General features: G+C 38.4%; 1 protein-coding gene across 1 annotated transcript; it reads right to left on the reverse strand.

The window, feature by feature from the left end:
• Positions 1 to 14,404: 14,404 nt before the first annotated feature.
• Positions 14,405 to 15,471, reverse strand: LOC121379733 (galactoside alpha-(1,2)-fucosyltransferase 1-like). Its single transcript, XM_041508382.1, is given in 2 exon segments — positions 14,405 to 15,192; positions 15,195 to 15,471. Coding segments are annotated over 2 exon segments (1,065 nt in total).
• Between the last annotated feature and the right edge of the window lie 488 nt (positions 15,472 to 15,959).

Here is a 15,959-nt window from a genome sequence, read left to right on the forward strand (position 1 = left end):
AAACTCGAATGACGTCATTTTGGATATCCTTACATAAAAAGAAACTAGTGCTTAATTTGTTTTCATACATACACACATACATACATGTATACATATACTCTTCAAAAGAAGAAATGCAAAACCACATTGTCGTAACATTTGGAGAATTGATTTAATTATTGAATGGTGAGTCCGATAATTACCAAATGTTGCAGGATTGTTCACAATTCACTCTAGTCCATTGTGAGTAAGTGATAGGACACACCACCAAGGTCAAGGTCATCTGGAGTCAATACCGGGTGTGGCCTCCGCGTGTGTTAACAACTGCCTGGCACCGCCTGCCCATTGAAGCAACCAGAGTACGGATGACGTCCCGGGGGATGGTGGCCCACTCGGCCTGCAAGGCTGCTGCCAGCTCGGGCAGGGTCTGGGGCTGTGGTTGTCGCTGTCGGAGGCGTCGGTCCAACTCGTCCCATAGATGCTCAGTTGGGTTCAAATCCGGTGATATCGATGGCCATGGAAGGACATTAATGTTGTTGTTCTGTAGGAAAGCCGTTGTGAGACGTGCTGTGTGAGGCCTGGCGTTGTCATGTTGGAACACTGCGTTGGCGTTGGCCATAACTGGAACGATGTGTGGCCGGAGGATCTGGTCAATGTAGCCCTGTGCATTCAGGTTGCCCTGCACGTGGACCAGGTCAGTTCTGCCAGTGTGTGAGATGGCTGCCCACACCATGACACTACCCCCGCCGAATCTGTCCACTTCCTGCACGCAGTTTGCCGCATAACGTTCACCACGACGCCTATACACGCGACATCTTCCATCATGACGTCGGAGCAGAAATCGCGACTCGTCACTGAACCACACCTACCTGTCTCCATCGCAGTTGAGGCCATTGTCGATGAATCTGGCACCACTGCAGTCGGAGTCGACGGTGTTGTGGTGTTAAGATGACACCTCGAACTGGACGTCTGGCACGAATTCCTACCTCACGTAGGCGGTTCCATACGGTCTGGTCGGATATCCTGCGCAAACCTGGTATTGCTGCGGCTATGGAGGTGGCAGTAGTCAATCGTTCCCGAAGGTGGCGTACCCGGATGTAGCGGTCCTGCCCGGGGGTAGTGACCCGTGGTCGACCGGATCTAGGGAGGTCACGTGTTGATCCATGTTGCTGGTAACGGTCCCACAGTCTGGAGATGGTGCTTGGGGACACATGGAATGCCCTGGCAACGGCCGTTCTGGATTCGCCTGCGTCTAGTCGGCCGATGGCATTGTTTCTCTGCGGTTCACTGAGACGTGGCATGTCCTGGATTGTCAACTGTCGGCCAGATACAGAGGCCAGGCAAGCGAACACCCTGCACTTTTATACTGTCGGTGTTCATGTTGCACGTGCAGACAACGCACGTGCAGTGGTGACATGGTTTGCACGTGGCTGCGTTTTTGCGAATATTCACATTTTGGAACTTTATTGTACAGTAGCTGCGTTTTATCGAATGTAACCGTGGGAATGTGTTTGGGACATGCAATGACCTTATATTCACAAAGCATGAACCGGTAGGAAACATAAAATCGGAGTTATAACCCATTTGTACCCTTTTGCGTTTCTGTTTTTTGAAGAGTATATAATACATAAATATTCATATATCAACTCATACATACATACATACATACATACATGATGAAGAACGGTTTGAGAATATGTAAGAAATAGACTACTATTTATGTTACAACTCATTGAAGGAAGGAAATATTTTATTTAACGACGCACTCAACACATTTTATTTACGGTTATGTGGCGTCAGACATATGGTTAAGAACCACACATATAATGAGAGAGGAAACCCGATGTCGCCACTCCATGGGCTACTCTTTTCGATTAGCAGCAAGGGATCTTTCATATGCACCATCCCACAGACAGGATAGTACATACCACTGCCTTTACACTAGTTGTGGAGCACTGGCTGGAACGGGAAATAGCTCATTGGGCCCACCGACGGGAATCGTTCCTAGATCGATCGCGCATCAGGCGAGCGCTGTACCACTGAACTACGTCCCGCTCTTACGGTTATATGGCGTCAGACATATGGTTGAGGACCACACATATAATGAGAGAGGAAACCCGCTGTCGCCACTTCATGGTCTACCCTTTTTGATCAGCAGCAAGGGATCTTTTATATGCACCACCCCACAGACATGATAGTACATATCACGGCCTTTGTTACCCCAGTTGTGGAGCACTGGCTGGAATGAGAAATAGCCCAATACAACTCATTGTTTAAACATGTATCCAACTCGCTTTCGATCGTTAGATTCATTCCAAAATAACTCGTAATATACATTACAGCTAATGGCCACTCATGTAGTATTGTCTACATATAATATACATTATTTACAACAATCAATGCATTAGTAACAACACAATAGTAATAGTGGAAAACAGTTTTCATGTGGGCCAATCGGTTGTTTTACAAGACACCATATAAATTATAATTGATTATTTCATAAAACAAATCTCTTTGCTAAAATAACATTTCATACAAAAGGTTTTGGATTCTATGGCAACCTGATATAATCATTTAATTCCGTCTCACACAAATCACTTTTCTTTCTTTTTTTTAGATAAAGTAACCTAGTAGAAAGAACTCATGTATAATTGTCGGTTAAATCGATTTGAATCCGGGCTAATATTGAAATATCATTTTTTTTTAAAAGAGATTTCTGCCTTCGTGGATTCCATTGAAAGATATACGTCGACGTAGCAAGAACGTAATGTGATTACATTGTTGTTGTTGGGGGGGGGGGGGGGGGGGGGGGGAGGTTTTGTGACAAGACACACTGTTTTTACAGTAAATACGCTGTATTTCCATGCATAATGCCATACAATTGCATTACTGCAGTTACCTTCACCATCTAGTTTAGAAATATATTTAACACAAAATGAAACGTATTCCAGTATATACTGGACAAAAGTATGAAACTGTTGGTTGTTGTTTTGTTGCTTTTTGTTCATTTGTGTTTTGTTAGTATTGTTTTGGGGTTTTCTTGTGGAGGTCTTTTCTGGTGTTTTTTGTTTGTTTGGGGTTTTTTTTTTGCGTTTGTGTGTGTGTTTGTTTGTATTTATTTTTTGGTTTTTTTTTTGGGGGGGGGGGGTGGGGTTCTGTTTTTTCTTCGTTTTTTTTTTCGTTATTGTTTGCGTTTGGTGTTTTTGTTTAGTTTTTTGGTTTGTTTTGGTTTTTGGTTTGTTTATTTGTTTTTTAGGGTTGTTTTTGTGTGTGTGTGTGGGGGGGGGGGTCTGTTTAAAGTCCGTGTACGAACAAATTCATTTAGTAGTAATTTGGACAAGGCATGGCTTGTACTCTAAATGAATTACGAGGGCGGAAATGGAGTTTTGGGTTTTTCAATTAGCACGCCAAGTTCATTACAGTACCTATTAACTTAATTAGATTCTTAGTGGAGGTATTAGTATTAGGTAAACGGCGATTCGTTTTTGTATGTGTTTGTGTAAGGGAAAGAAGATGTGTTGTACGGCGTTTGTGTTTGAGTAATGTTTTTGTGTGGTGTGTGGCGTGGTGTGTGTGTGTGTGTGTGTGTGTGTGTGCGCGCGCGCGCGCTTGTGCGTGCGTGTGTGCGTGTTGCTAAGAAAAGTGTGGTGTGGCGTGTGTGTTTGATGTGTTTGTGTGGTTTGGAGTGTTGTGTGTGTATATGTATGCGTGTATATATGTGTGTATATGTACATGTGTGCGTGTGTGTGTGTGCGTATATGCATTTATACATATGTGTTCATATGTGCGTGTGTATGTGTGCGTGCGTGAGTGTTTATATACAATCACTAAATTGCATAATCCACTCACAGAAATCTGGTTAATGAAAATTATACCCCACTTCCTGTCTCGTTATCAGTTCCATGACCAGTTTACGGGGACAAAGGTTTGAAGTTGTTTTTCATATCTTCAAAGTCTTTTGACTAAAAGTAGCAGGAGTGACCCGGTCGAAAGTGTGGGCTAACTAGAACAGTGTTAGACAGCATATGCAATTATTTCAGATGATAATCCAAAATAGTTGTCAAACTTCATAATTTTCTTTCTTTTTCACTGAACTCATCTGGGAAAGTCACACAGACAGTTGTTGTATTGCTCTTGTTGATTTTAAAATTAGTTTGGATACAGAGAAAATAAAATGTTATTAATGATAATTTATTTCCAGGATGGTATGTCCTCCTCAGGCTCCGAATCAGTTGTTAAGTCCGGACAAGTTTTATGTTCTGCATCCTCTAACTTTGTTGCCATTGATACCCTGGCTTTATATGAGACTACTTAATGTATTGGGAAGCATAGGCTTTGTGTTGTTGCACTATGTGACGGAACATGCTCTTATCTTTTCGCCTGTGGTGATGTTAATTGTTTTAGAGGGCCGTGTGTAGCTTGGTTACGTAATACCCCCGCGCGACGGTGGTAGTCCTGCGTCCCAATACACACCCAGACCAGGTGTGGATGCCATGTGGAGAGTGGTTACGTAATACCTCCGCGCGACCATGGTATCTCTAGCGGACTAGGCGTCGATCAGTCTAGGCTTGTAAGGAAATATACCGTCTCTGGGAGAGGTGGAAATATCACATGATAGGTGAGGTACCGCGTTGTGCCCCCAGGCGATATTCCCTGTCTTTGGATTAGTCTGGGCTTTTATAATAAATAGCTAGGATTTTAGATATATCGGGGAGAAACATTGGAAGTATCCAGGGTAACGGACGTGGTCCAACTGAACGAAATATATTAGTTCAGACCGGACTTGGTAAATATATTTATTTCTGCTCTGTTGTATAACCTTGATGTGATTGATGTGACTTTAAATATTTTAATACTGTGTTATACCAATATTCTTTAGACAGTGTCTCCGGTAATCTGACGAAGTAAATTGTAGGCTTCACTGTTCTAATATTTTTATACGAGTATTTGGTAAGATAAAGCTTAGCCGGTCATCCTAGAGGACCTAGGTAAACTGTAGGTTATTGTCTTTATTGTGATATGTACCAGTATTAATTCTGTATTATAAGGTTACTGAATGAGTATTTAAGGGTTAATTAAAAATTAACCAGTGAGGAATAGAGTTGTAATTCCTTTATTAATTAAGTTCCCCTGGCAACGTTTCTCAATTATCACACGTGTGTGTTTGTTGTATCACGGTGAAGTGATTAGAATATTGTGTAAACTAGACACCTAGTGATTAACTAATTAAGTGATTAGCTCTGGGTTGTTATTATATTGTTGTTGTTAATTAACTACTGCGGCAAGTATATTTGTCAGCTTAGTGTTAATACAGATTCCAATGTGTATTGTGTTTTGTTGTGTTTTCTAGTGAACTAAACGTGCTGTATATATATATATATATATATATATATATATATATATATATATATATATATATATATATATATATATTTATATAAGATCTTATCTCTGATTATACCTAGAGCCGAGCCACTCGGGTATAGACTGCCCGATACAGAGAGATCTAATAGATATACAGTTAGGAGAGATATTTGGATAATCGTGTTTTATTCAGTTACGGGTATTATAGGATCCCCGTGACACACTATCATCAGGTGCCATCCATGATCAAGTGAAGAAGGTGGCCATGGGACATATACTTTGTAATAATTGAGCAGCAGGCATATTTGATGTTGTAAGAGTCCTAATCTGGTTTTCAAGGAAGGAAGGAAATATTTTATTTAACGACGCACTCAATATATTTTATTTTCGGTTATATGACGTCAGACATATGGTTAAGGACCACACAGATATAAAGAGAGAAAACCCGCTGTCGCCACTTCATGGGCTACTCTTTTTCGATTAGTAACAAAGAATCTTTTATATGCACTATCCCACAGACAGGATAGTTCACACCACGGCCTTTGGTACACCAGTTGTGGGCACTGGCTGGAACGAGAAATAGCCCAATGGTCCCACCGACGGGGATCGATCCTAAACCGACTGCGCATCAAGCGAACGCTTTACCACTGGGCTACGTCCCGCCCCATTGATGTTGTAAGAGTCCTAATCTGGTTTTGACTTCCTCTTCATCATTCGCCCTTGGATATCCTGGCTTCACCCATGTTTAAACTATTTAGGTAAATCAAAGCAAATTTATCTGACTCAAATGTTTAATTTCTTTACCCTCTATAATGTCAATGTTATATTTAAAAAAACAGCTAGCAGGATAAAACATTATACGTCTTCTTCTTCTTCCCATGCCTATTTGGTTGCTGGGAGCACAGCCATTCGACTAAGGAACGCCACTGTTGTCTGTTTGTGGCCATCTTTTCCATCTCTCTCCTGGTGTAACCCATCTCCGTTGTTTTTGCTAGGAAAATAAAATATTAACTCCCACTGATTTACACACCAGAGTTAGACATAAGACATTATTAACTACTGAAGATGCCAAGACAGTTCCATGCTCAAGCTATATACATGTATAATCAAAACAGATTATTTCACTATTGAACGGTCAATGTTCCTTTATGTCGAGCAGCGTTTTGTTAGCTCCGGATTTTAGTGTTTACGTTAAACTACAGAAATGCATAATAGTGCATGATCAATATGCGCCGATTTCAAACAGTGTCTTGTCATTCTGGTATAGATGCTTCATTGGAATTAAAATGTTCAAGGCCCCTGAATCTGTCTTAAAATATTATTGTACAAATTTAGATGCTATTTCTCTGTATAATACATAACTGATGTTATAGTCTAGATGTTTACATAATGGTTAATACAGTGTCATTATTTTATTTTTTAAAGATGATAACGACATACTTGCAACAGTAGACTGTGCTCATGACCGAATAGATAAATGTTTAACGACACCCCAGCAAGAAACATACATCGGCTGTTGGGTGTCACTCTGGTAATGTTAAACAAATAAAGTGATGATGATCATTATTATAAACATTCAACACAGTGTAAAGAACTGGGCAATTAAAATGACAGTGTTCATGTGGAGGATCTTTCCTCAACATAAACGAATGGATCAAGTATGTATGTGCTCATGACGGGTGTCACCAGTGAGGCAGCATAAGCTCATCTTTCACAAACATCCGGTACAGCCATTCTTCAGACTATGGTTTATGAGTTGGCGTCATCACGTCTAAATGTCCATCAAACTATGTTTGTGAATGTTTGTCAAATCAGACATGGTACTACGGTCATAGCAATCATCATTCGGACAAAGTAGGAAGAATGTATGATCTTGGAGAATTGTATTCAGTGGGCCCACTGGGCTATTTCTCGCTCCAGCCAGTGTACCACGACGCCAAAGGAAGTGGTATGTGCTATCATGTATATGGGATGGTGCATATAAAAGATCCCTTGCTGCTAATCGCAAAAGAGTAGCCCATGAAGTAGCGACAGTGGGTTTCCTCCCTCAATATCTGTGTGGTCCTTAACCATATGTCAGACGCCATATAGCCGTAAATAAAATGTGTTGAGTGCGTCGTTAAATAAAACATTTCCTTCCTTCGTTATACAGATGAAACACTTGACAGTGATTCACAGGAACGTTTGTCTGACTGCCTTGTACAGATGTGCTATTTTGAACATGATAACTATTTTGTCGTTCAGTTTATTATTTGCTTATTCAGTAAGAACTAGCTGTCGGAATTAATATTTTGATGTAGGTTTACACAGAATTAGTTGAATCCCAATGTCAGCATAAAAATGGATTACATGTTATACATCTATTCCCAACTAAGAATGTCTAGTATAATTGATGTTATACCCAGGGGACAAAATGGTAAAAAGGACCCGGCGTGCTGTAAAAGGTTTGCCACCTAAAATCATATCTACATATATCTAGGATCACAACCTAGGTGGACAACCTTGCCAACAAGCTACTGGAAATGTGTAGGTCGCTGTTAAATATGATGCCTCTCTGCGAAATTCACGCAGTGTTTTTCACTTGCCCAGTAGTCAGTCTCATATTTGGTATCTTTTTGGAACGTGTTCATTTTTTTTTTTTTTTTATTATTATTATTTTTTTATTGTCCCAGAAGAATACGTAGTGTTAGGGTTGGGGCCCTAAATCACTACTACAATACATAGCATATATATATATTAGTAGTAACATATACAGGTAATTACATAGACATATCTAGTATGAAGAAATATTTTAAAAACTCCTCTAGGGCACTGACCTAAATTGAAAAGAAAGATAGAGAAGAAAAAAAGAAAAAAAAGAAAAAAAAAGAAATAAGAAACGAAAGAAGGAACAGAGTCACTTCGTGCATAATGGCGCATATATGACAGTATATTCATAGAGATACCCACATACATAAATGCATACACATATATATATTATACATGTACATATTTTCACAGATGTACCCACATCTACCAGAAGTATATACGGAAGAGATGAAATTAAAAGTATTATATTTGTTCTAAAATGTAGTCTGAATTTTGTTTTCAAACAAGCTGTTTCCATGTCTAGATTATCTTTAAGTCTCAATAAAATAGTGTTTGCCACGTTGTCCATTCATTATTAAATACATCGTATTTACAAGTTTTTAAAAGAATATACCTTTCAATTTCAAATTTTTGTTGCATTATGCCATGCACAGCGTTAATACTTAAACATTTCTTTTGTATTTTCGTACTGTATATATAATATTTTATATTAATTATTAACCAGTTTAGAAAATTGCTTTTATTATTATTTATTAAAGCAAACATTATTATAATTTTATTAAAATGAATTATAGTTCCTGTTCGAGTAAATATCCAATCTGTTACTGTTTCCCATAAAGTGTGTACCTTATCGCAATCGAAAAATAAATGTTGTATTGTTTAGGAAAATTATTACAGAAGTTACATATATTAGAATCAGTGTAGTTAATCTTGTATAGAAAAGTATTAGTAGCTAATATGATTTGCAGTAATCTATATTAAAATCATTGAAGGCTAGAATTTTTCACACATCGAAATGGTAAAGCATAATATTTTTCCCAGTCAGTTTGTTCAAATAAAAAGCCTTCATTACTATATTTTATCTGTCCTTTTGGCTTTACATACTGAAAGTGTTCATTTTATGATTTAAATTGATTAAACTGATTTTTGATACAATGTGTCTAATATGACCCGTCGGACCCCCCAATTATTTGCCGATGGGTCAAAATGAAAACTTACTTGTATAAATAAATATTGGTCGATTAAAAAAACAATTCTATTAATATATATCAACATAAGGATATGTTGTAGCTAAGATGGCTTCGAAAATACGGTCTCTGGGTATTACTATTGATGCTAGAGGCACGGATGTTATTATTTCCACATGTTGCACACGATGTAGATGAAAGTATAAAGTTTGTTTTGTTTAACGATACCACTAGAGCAAATTTAAAATTATTTTCGTTTCTTTATTTACTACTTTCTAGTTACTGATCTTATTTGCAGGGCACAATATTTCACGAGAACCATAGTTCAGTTCGCGTGTAGATTACACAACTTTAAAATCACGAGAACCACCAGTCGGTTACGTAGTGAACAATTACATTCTAAAATTAAAAGTACTATATATCAGCAATGAACGAGAAAAAGAGTTTGTTTTTAAATACATTTGAACCACAAATGTAGCACATAACCGTAGGTCAAGTGCTTTCTGATTAGGTAGGCCTGACTCATCGGTTCCGAGACTTATAATCACGATACCTAACAATCGGTTACCGAAGTAAAACTCACGTGAACTGACTTCTGGTTACCTAAAATTTTGAAATATTGTCCCCTGATATGCCATAGAACTGATAAAATAATTAACTCTATCTAAATTGAGGTATAAGTCAGTTATACCCACATTTACTTGGTGTATCGGTGAATATCATCCATTAAAGGCTTTTTGTAGGAGATATCGCTGGCACTTTAATTTGCGATATTTCCTGCGATATTCTCCTAGGAGATATCGCTTCATATAATCTTGATTGGTCAAAATGTAATCACAAGACACTAGGGGAGTATCCTTTATATATATATCCCTACAGTTTTGGTCGTGTGAACCTCCTCAGGTTTCGAAATGGAAATGTTTTATTTAACGACGCACTCAACACATTTTATTTACGGTTATATACCGTCGGACATATGGTTAAGGACCACACAGATATTGAGAGTGGAAACCCACTGTCGCCACTGCATGAGCTACACCTTTCGATTAGCAGCAAGGTATGTTTTATATGCACTATCCCACAGACAGGATAGTACATACCACGGCCTTTTTTACACCAGTTGTGGAGCACTGGCTGGAACGGGAAATAGCTCATTGGGCCCACCGACGGGAATCGTTCCTAGATCGATCGCGCATCAGGCGAGCGCTGTACCACTGAGCTACGTCCCGCTCTTACGGTTATATGGCGTCAGACATATGATTGAGGACCACACATATAATGAGAGAGGAAACCCGCTGTCGCCACTTCATGGTCTACCCTTTTTGATCAGCAGCAAGGGATCTTTTATATGCACCACCCCACAGACATGATAGTACATATCACGGCCTTTGTTACCCCAGTTGGGGAGCACTGGCTGGAATGAGAAATAGCCCAATACAACTCATTATTTAAACATGTATCCAACTCGCTTTCGATCGTTAGAATCGTTCCAAAATAACTCGTAATATACATTACAGCTAATGGCCACTCATGTAGTATTGTCTACATATAATATACATTATTTACAACAATCAATGCATTAGTAACAACACAACAGTATTAGTGGAAAACAGTTTTCGTTGTGGGTCAATCGGTTGTTTTACAAGACACCATATAAATGATTATTTCATAAAACAAATCTCTTTGTTAAAATAACATTTCAGACATAAGGTAACCGATTGTTAGGTATCGTGAATATAAGTCTCGGAACCGATTAGTCAGGCCTACCTAATCAGAAAGCACCTGACTTACGGTTCTGTGCTACATTTGTGGTTCAAATGTATTTAAAAACAAACTCTTTTTCTCGTTCATTGCTGATATATAGTACTTTTAATTTTAGAATGTAATTGTTCACTACGTAACCGACTGGTGGTTCTCGTGATTTTAAAGTTGTGTAATCTACACGCGAACTGAACTACGGTTCTCGTGAAATATTGTGCCCTGCAAATAAGATCAGTAACTAGAAAGTAGTAAATAAAGAAACGAAAATAACTTTAAATTTGCTCTAGTGGTATCGTTAAACAAAACAAACTTTATACTTTCATCTACATCGTGTGCAACATGTGGAAATAATAACATCCGTGCCTCTAGCATCAATAGTAATACCCAGAGACCGTATTTTCGAAGCCATCTTAGCTACAACATATCCTTAAGTTGATATAAATTAATAGAATTGTTTTTGTAATCGACCAATATTTATTTATACAAGTAAGTTTTCATTTTGACCCATCGGCAAATAATTGGGGGGTCCGACGGGTCATATTAGACACAGTGTATCAAAAATCAGTTTAATCAATTTAAATCATAAAATGAACACTTTCAGTATGTAAAGCCAAAAGGACAGATAAAATATAGTAATGAAGGCCTTTTATTTGAACAAACTGACTGGGAAAAATATTATGCTTTACCATTTCGATGTGTGAAAAATTCTAGCCTTCAATGGTTTCAGTATAGATTACTGTAAATCATATTAGCTACTAATACTTTTCTATACAAGATTAAGACCGGCCTCGGTGGCGTCGTGGCAAGCCATCGGTCTACAGGCTGGTAGGTACTGGGTTCGGATCCCAGTCGAGGCATGGGATTTTTAATCGAGATACCGACTCCAAACCCTGAGTGAGTGCTCCGCAAGGCTCAGTGGGTAGGTGTAAACCACTTGCACCGACCAGTGATCCATAACTGGTTCAACAAAGGCCATGGTTTGTGCTATCCTGCCTGTGGGACGCAAATAAAAGATCCCTTGCTGCCTGTCGTAAAAAGAGTAGCCTATGTGGCGACAGCGGGTTTCCTCTAAAAACAGTGTCAGAATGACCATATGTTTGACGTCCAATAGCCGATGATAAGATAAAAAATCAATGTGCTCTAGCGGCGTCGTTAAATAAAACAAACTTTACTAATACTTTTCTATACAAGATTAACTACACTGATTCTAATATATGTAACTTCTGTAATAATTTTCCCTAAACAATACAACATTTATTTTTCGATTGCGATAAGGTACACACTTTATGGGAAGCAGTAACAGATTGGATATTTACTCGAACAGGAACTATAATTCATTTTAATAAAATTATTATAATATTTGGTTTGATAAATAATAATAAAAGCAATTTTCTAAACTGGTTAATAATTAATATAAAATATTATATATACAGTATGAAAATACAAAAGAAATGTTTAAGTATTAACGCTGTGCATGGCATAATGCAACAAAAATTTGAAATTGAAAGGTATATTCTTTTAAAAACTTGTAAATACGATGTATTTAATAATGAATGGACAACGTGGCAAACACTATTTTATTGAGACTTAAAGATAATCTAGATATGAAAACAGCTTTTTTGAAAACAAAATTCAGACTACATTTTAGAACAAATATAATACTTTTAATTTCATCTCTTCCGTATATACTTCTGGTAGATGTGGGTACATCTGTGAATATATGTACATGTATAATATATATGTGTATGCATTTATGTATGTGGGTATCTCTATGAATATACTGTCATATATGCGCAATTATGCACGAAGTGACTCTGTTCCTTCTTTCGTTTCTTATTTCTTTTTTTTTCTTTTTTTCTTTTTTTCTTCTCTATCTTTCTTTTCAATTTAGGTCAGTGCCCTAGAGGAGTTTTAAAAATATTTCTTCATACTAGATATGTCTATGTAATTACCTGTATATGTTACTACTAATATATATATGCTATGTATTGTAGTAGTGATTTAGGGTCCCAACCCTAACACTACGTATTCTTCTGGGACAATAAAAACAAAACAAAAAAACAATGAACACTTTCCAAAAAGATACCAAATATGAGACTGACTACTGGGCAAGTGAAAAACACTGCGTGAATTTCGCAGAGAGGCATCATATTTAACAGCGACCTACAAATTTCCAGTAGCTTGTTGGCAAGGTTGTCCACCTAGGTTGTGATCCTACATATATGTAGATATGATTTTAGGTGGCAAACCTTTTACAGCACGCCGGGTCCTTTTTACCATTTTGTCCCCTGGGTATAACATCAGTTATACTAGACATTCTTAGTTGTATAACATGTAATCCATTTTTATGCTGACATTGGGATTCAACTAATTCTGTGTAAACCTACATCAAAATATTAATTCCGACAGCTAGTTCGTACTGAATAAGCAAATAATAAACTGAACGACAAAATAGTTATCATGTTCAAAATAGCACATCTGTACAAGGCAGTCAGACAAACGTTCCTGTGAATCACTGTCAAGTGTTTCATCTGTATAACGAAGGAAGGAAATGTTTTATTTAACGACGCACTGAACACATTTTATTTACGGCTATATGGCGTGGGACATATGATTAAGGACCACACAAATACTGAGATAGGAAACTCGCTGTCGCCACTGCATGGGCTACTCTTTTCGATTAGCAGCAAGGGATCTTTATATGCACCATCCCACAGACAGCATAGTACATACCACGGCCTTACACCAGTTGTGGAGCATTGGCTGAAACGAGAAATAGCCTAATGGGCCCACCGACTAGAGACGAAACCCGCTACATGTTTTTCATTATTAGCAAAGGATTTTTTTATGTATCATCCCACAGATGGGATAGCACACACCATGGTGCACTGACTGGAACGAGAAATAGCCAAAATTGGCCCACCAACGGGGATCGATCCCAAACTGGAAACGCATCTAACAAGAGCTTTACCACTGGCCCTTGACACGTAAAATGCTTCTTTTTTATTTACTAAAAACGTTGAGTACTTCAAATATAAATAAAGAAACATGTTATACTTTACACATACATTTATTAACACGTTGTATAATACACAAACATATTTACTTAGTATGATATGTGTAAAATATCTTATTTTGTAAATATACGATGACTCATGTGATAATCCATTTCAACCCAACTACACGTCAATCTATTTTGATCCAGTCATACGTCAATCTAGTCCAATCTATTCTGATCCAGTCATCCAATCCAGCCACATGTTGAAATCCATTCTATTCCAGTCATACGCCAGACCATTCCAATCCAGTCATACATCAACACATTCTAATCCAGACATACGCCGATCCATTTTAATCCAGTCATGCATCAACACATCCAATCCGGTCATACGCCGATCCATTCTAATACAGCCATACGTCATTCTATTCCTATCAAGTCATACGCTCAATCCATTTTTAATACAGTATTGCGTCATTCTATTCCAATCCTGTCATACGTCAATCTATTCCAATCCAGTCATACGTCAATCCATTCCAATCCAGCCGGGGTAGAAATAGTCCGAGTAGTCGGCAGAATATTGCTTCCTCAGCTCCGAGCCTTCGCGAGCCGCGTGTTTATAGTAGACTGTCTCCCCGTCAGCGAGGAAACTACCCCACCAGCCGAACGTACCCACCGTCATGATGCTATGGTTACAAGACGACAGAAGACACATGTCCACTTCAGGTGAATTTCCAACGGAGTAGAATATATTATTGCTCGAGTTAAAATTACTCTTCACCCAGTCCACTGAATCGGAGCAAACCAAGAATATCACTTTTGAAAACTTGCCAGTGAAATATCCCATAGCCTTAGTTATATATTCTTTTGGTGCAAGAGTAAATCCAAATTTTAAACGATCACTGTTTATATCACCTCGTCGAATGTGTACCCCGACAAACGTGGGAGGTTCGGCGTTTGTCGAGTTTGACGTTCGGCGTTTATACTCCTTCATCACGCAGTGTAAAATGGTCTTTGCTTTCGTCACGGTGGGTTTCTTGAATCTGAACTGTCTTCTAATGGCAGCGACGTGGTTCTGGAAGTATTTCCAAGACTGGAGATACTTTCCTAATTTGTAGTCTGCGTCTGTGGCGAAATTAAGGAATGTTTTCTTATAAGTACAACATACATTGAGATTTCGTAACGTGGTCTTATCACAAACCATTTTGTCTACCTTGGTGGCATCCAAGACGAAGACGCCGTTCAGCATCCGGTCTTTAGCCACAAACATTGTCATGTTTTTGTCCTTCGCTATTCCGTAACTAGTTGCATATGAAACATCTGGTTGCCAAGACGACAGGTATCGACATCACAGATGTAATGTGCGGTTTGATTGGGTTCCATCTTTAAACTACCATTGACGATCGCTTTGTTGTTAGTGTTTTGGATCCAGTGGACATAGAAACCAACGGAGACAACCGCAAACACAACCAGCAAGAAGAACGTCAATCCTGTGATAACAAAGAGGACTTCGACAGCACCGTTAAAGAGCCACAAACAGAAAGAGAAACAGAGAGACGGACAGACCGAGAAACTAACAGACAGCAGACACATGATTAGAAAAACAGACAGACAGGCGGACAGACGCATCAGATGCGGTATTATCATAGTTGAAATATGACGTGCACAAGCGTACGAGACAGGGGCCTGGTGCAAAACTTCAAATTCGGGCAAACATGATACAGATATTCGAGCAAAATGTGCTAACTTGAGACCTTTTTACCACGTATTTCCATCATTGTACCCTCAAAATTAGTTGAACTCCATGTAAAAATGCGTAATGATTCATTTGCAACCATATAGGCCTATAGCTCTTTGGTAGTAATAATAATTATATGAATAAATGTTGTTATGCAGATTCAGACATTGTCGTTGAGATTCGGGCAAAAGCCAGCCTGTTCCCCTACAAAAACGGGAGCCCGTACACCTATGATGACGTATATGTATAGAGTACACGGGGGGAAAAGAGAAAACGTTACAAAGTTACTAGGGCCTTAGAGGGACATTCCTGAGTGTGCTGCATTGTAAGATGTTTACGACTA

This window comes from Gigantopelta aegis, chromosome 8 (assembly GCF_016097555.1).
Source record: "Gigantopelta aegis isolate Gae_Host chromosome 8, Gae_host_genome, whole genome shotgun sequence".
Classification (NCBI taxonomy): domain Eukaryota; kingdom Metazoa; phylum Mollusca; class Gastropoda; order Neomphalida; family Peltospiridae; genus Gigantopelta; species Gigantopelta aegis.